Source organism: Cyprinodon variegatus, unplaced genomic scaffold, assembly GCF_000732505.1.
Source record: "Cyprinodon variegatus isolate N-32 unplaced genomic scaffold, C_variegatus-1.0 Scaffold587, whole genome shotgun sequence".
NCBI lineage: Eukaryota > Metazoa > Chordata > Actinopteri > Cyprinodontiformes > Cyprinodontidae > Cyprinodon > Cyprinodon variegatus.
Window position 1 is genome coordinate 211,861 of NW_015151040.1, and position 4,774 is coordinate 216,634.

Sequence of the window (4,774 nt, forward strand, 5' to 3'; positions counted from 1 at the left end):
CTGGTTCTGCTGGAGGTTTCTTCCTGTTAAAAGGGAGTTTTTTCTCTCCACTGTCGCTACAAGCATGCTTAGTGTTAGGGATTGCATTTGAGTCATTGAGTCGATGCAATCAACTGGTTGTTTTTAATTGAAAACTTTGAATCAATTTGGCTGTATGATCTAGTGAACTGTAAAATGCCTTGAGATGAAATGTGTGAAACTGAATTGAATTGAATAGGCACCAAAAACATCTTGGGGTCAATCTATACTGATCAAAACAAACCTGCAGGAAAATTAATATATACACAAAATCAATATTTTCCAAATAATTGAGACAGACCAGATTTTCATTTGAGTCCTAGCTGATAAAGTTAGGAGTATATTTATACCAGTATCTTTGTTTAACATAAAAAAAGGATAAATATAAAAGTAAATAGAAAATAACTGTATATATATATTTTTTGTTTTTATAGAGAATAAAAGTTATAGAAACTATCCTAACTGAAAAACGTAGCGCTGTGTAGAACTAAAGAGATGTTGCTCCACCCTTGGTGGTAACTTCTGCCATTTAGCGTTAGCAATAATTTGAAATAAGTGTTTATTTATATATTTAGTGATCCAGAGTTGGACCTCTTGAGGCCTGAACCACAAAGCAGGATTACTGGTTTAGTGAAACAACTTCAGCTTTAACCCTGACTTTCCGGTACCACAAATTTGGATTCATTCTTAGCAAGGCCAGTCACCATGGTAACGTACGCTGAACATCAAACCTGGCTTTCAGGATCGATCTGAATCCTAGAAAAGGCTCCACCCAGCAGCCAATCAGCTGTTCAGAAAACAATGATGCCCAGTTTAATAAAAGACGTGATTTGATTCTGAGCAAAAAAGAACTTCAACAAAACAATGTCACAATAAAAGAACTTGAAACCCCAAAAGCTGTTAAAATATGTTCATGACAAATTAAATAGTTTTTTGTTTATTCTTCCTTTGCCTCCTTTTTGACGTGGCAACCCTTTACTATTCTGTATTTGTTTGTATGTATATATATATATATATATATATATATATATATATACATATATATATACATATAAGACAACAATCAGAGCACAAATTGTGAGAAGATCCTTTGAATCATGGCTGGACTTCTAGGCTGCTGCCTGTTTTGCAGTAATCAGTCATGGATAATGGTTTATTTCTAATTAATTAATTCACAATTTATTGGTTTGCTTACTCTGATTAAATTGGGCCTAAATTTGGTTTGAATTATATCTATTTAATATAAGTTTATAATTTGAAAGCTATAATTTCTGTTTATCAGGTTATCTTTCTCTTATTTTAAAATTAATATATGAAATATTTAGATGTGACAATAGAGTAAAATCACAAGAAAACCTGTCCAGTTTGTGGCGATGACATGGAAAAATTGTGAACCAGTTTGAGAGATATGGATACTTAAACATGTTGGAAAAAATATATTTTCTTTCATAAAAACAGTAAACTGTGTTTGTGCATGTCTAAATGAAGGCCTTTCAGATGTGGTGCAGGCTCAGCATTAAAGACGGGCTAATTTTAGGGTTGGTATCCACCCCTCTGGGCAACAACGCATACAGATCTATTCTCACACCTCGGTTGGATCTTATCGCCTGAAAAAGGAAATAACATTATATGAATAATCCAGAGTAGGGAAAGTGATCCGATTTTAAAGAGATAATAAAAGCTATTTCCTCGTAGGCCAGTAAAGGCTATCAGGAGGAAAGAAGGAAAGGATGAGCTAAACATCCATAGAGGGGAGAGATATAGCCACAGGTAAAAAACTAATCAAATGTAGTCAGATTGATTAAAAATGACAGAGGTTAATGTATTAGTGAGGATTAGAGGCCAACGAGCGTGGATCATTTATTTTAAATCCAAGATATCTTTTTCTAAATGCAGAGGTTAATATCTTATTGATAAAAAGCAGGTAAATGTCTGCGGTGCTGATCTTTCCTCAGTGTTTATTTTCAGCTCTGCTGCAGGAGCACAGCTCAGACAGAAGCAGCTGCAGCGGCTCTGAACCCACTGCTCCTCTTTGTGTTCTCACAGAAAGAAAGCTTTGTTTGATGCTGGGGTTAGACTGTTGTCACTGGGTTACAGTGAATATATGAACAGAGCAGATCATTTAGGAGAAAGACATTTTCTCTCTCTATGTTTTGGGATTCAGTTAGCCGGATTTGAGCCTGTGAGCGATTATGTGATGTACTTATTTTGCTGTCTGCTGCAGTTATTACAGTCTGGCTGTGAGGGCCCCCAGCATCCCCCGTCAGACAGCAGAGAAGACCTAGGATTTGCTTGTCACAACAAATGTCTCTCACTCCAAGCCGGAAGTCATCCTCCAGTCAGCGCAGGTAATTTGCTCCCAGATTTTTCAAATAGAAAAGTCCGGCTCATGTGGATCTTTAAAGCCTTTAAATCTCATCTCCCTGCAAGGCGCTCGGTTGGAACCGGTGGTGGCAGCCGGGGATGCTCCCACAGCGACACATCCAGCACTTACACCTATCCCGGCCGGCTAAGGGCCTCCGATGGCAGCCCCACAGCCCGGACCAATCCCAGTACTCCCAGGTAGGGTCGCTTTGCTGCTGCGTATGTTGGCGATGAAAATAAAGTTTACTAATCAACACACACCCTGTATGTAAATGAGCTCCTTGCTTTGTGTTTGTGCTGAGTCAGGCGCCAGACAAAGCACACAGCCTGCTTCAACAATCATGGGATCAAACCTCCGACCCCGGAGCAGTACCTCACACCCCTGCAACAGAAGGAGGTGTGCATACGACATCTGCGAGCCAGGCTGAGAGAAAACGTGGAGAGATTACAGCACAGGTGGAACTTCCTTCTCCTTTAACCTTTCATCTATCCATCCATGTATGTCTGATCTTTGTGGAGGAGCATCAGAATAAGATTCTTTTTACCTTTCTAGGGATTATGAAATAGAAGAGTTGAGGACCCAACTGAACAAGATGCAGGAAGATTGGATAAAGGAGGAGTGCCACCGACTGGAGGCCCAGTTAGCTCTGAAGGAGGCTCGTAAGGAGATCCAGACCCTTCATGAGGTGGTGGAGTCGGTGAAGTCCAACATCGGCGTCCTTGAACAAGACCCTCATGATTATAAGCCATACTTGGGGTCGCAGGGAGGTCGACCTGGGGGGAAGTCTCGCTCCTGTGGGTGTTCCCCTGCCAGCACTTTAAGTCGCGGTACCACCTTCACCCGACGAAGCAGCGAAGCTCTGCAGATGGACCGCAGCTCCAACGCTCCAGAGCCAGGCGGATCGGCTCGCTCTGCAGGACAAACCCACCTGCTGCTGGAGGCGGCGCTCCTGTCGGAGCAGCTGCCCCAGCAGGCCCACCACCTCCGGGCCCCTCCGGCGGTTTCTCGCTCGTCCACCTTTGAACGGCTGTGCAGCGGAGGGGCTGTGCTGCCCATATCTCACTCCTGCCACACTCTCAACAGCGGCTGCAGGTGCAGCGGACACGCCTACCTCCCCCACCATCACCTGTTCCTTCACTTACCTCAAGAAGAGCCTCCAGTCTCAGCAGCACCGACAGCTGTCCCTGCAGCTCAAACCAACCCCATCCCTGTCCCTGCAGCTCAAACCAACCCCATCCCTGTCCCTGCAGCAGAGAAGAAACCAGAGGTTCGATCTCAGGGCTGCAGCCCAACCATGACCTGGCTGAGTGAGGATAGCAGCAATGAACAGCTGAGTGTCATTTCCTTGGTAAAAGCAGAGATCACCCCTTCAGATCCACGGTCCTCAACATCTTTACCTCCTCTGTCTCCTCCTGATCTCTCTCCCAGCCCCGCTGACAAATCTTGGAATGTCACAAAGGTGCCAGCAAGCGCCCACATCTTTCAGCCCAAGCCTGTAGATCCCCTTCCTGTTAGGCAAGACGCTACCGTGGTGGAGATAGAGGAGGAAACCAGGGAGGGAGGCGAGGGAGGGAATGAGGAGAGGGGTTCCCCTGAGCTGTCTCACTGGAGCCGTTACTTTCTCGTTGATCTCCTGGCTCTCGCCATGCCGGTAGTTCCAACCATGGCGTGGCTGTGCAGGGGGGGACCACAGGAAGTCATGCCTGTGTATCAACTCGGGTCTCTACTGAGAGGCTGCTGCGCTGTGGCTCTACACTCACTGCGACGCCAAGGCGGGGGCAGAGGAGGCAGACTGGCCAGCATGAATGGGACAACTTCCATCTGATGCTTCAAGGCCGCTTTTAGATTCATCCCACTGCTCTAACCCTCTGCAGATACAAGCCTGACTCTAAAGCTGCATTTATCACCGAGTCGTACGGTATTGGTCGCCACGATCTGGGAGTGTTTGAATGATCCGGTTCAGTTAAGCCAGAGATTGAATTTGAAGTATCTCCACTACTGGATATGCAAGAATTAAACAAAAATCCCTGGTTTAACGTCAAATCAGCACTAAAACAATGTGATGGTTCAAACAACAACAAAGGTCGTCCAGCTCATCTTTGGTGACTGTTTGCAGTCATCTAACTGCAGCTAAACGGCTGTTTGTTCCTGCCTGCCTTTGTCTCTGCTGGTGAAATTTTCCTGCCCACCACTCATTGGATTTTTAGGTGTAACAGCAATAGCTTTGCACTAACGAATGATTATTTTATGAGACTAAGAGGTAAGACCATAAACGATGCGGCCTGGTTCAGTTCTATGGGCCAGTTTGATAACGGAAACACGGAAAATAATGGACCGTTCCAGACCAAACCACACCACTCAGTGGTAACCAGCTGTAAGACCCCGGCCACA

The 4,774-nt window shown here is 44.7% G+C and overlaps 1 protein-coding gene across 1 annotated transcript in view; it reads left to right on the forward strand.

Annotated features, from left to right (window-relative positions):
* The window catches only part of LOC107095951 (syntaphilin-like), a 6,439-nt gene extending 1,940 nt beyond the window's left edge, over positions 1-4,499 (forward strand). Inside the window, exons 2-5 of the mRNA XM_015392346.1 lie at positions 2,243-2,366; positions 2,449-2,580; positions 2,689-2,838; positions 2,936-4,499. Of these exons, the coding sequence (XP_015247832.1) occupies positions 2,323-2,366; positions 2,449-2,580; positions 2,689-2,838; positions 2,936-4,208 (1,599 nt within the window). The 5' untranslated portion in view covers positions 2,243-2,322 and the 3' untranslated portion in view covers positions 4,209-4,499. The remainder of the gene's footprint in view (positions 1-2,242; positions 2,367-2,448; positions 2,581-2,688; positions 2,839-2,935) is intronic.
* Positions 4,500-4,774: the final 275 nt, after the last annotated feature.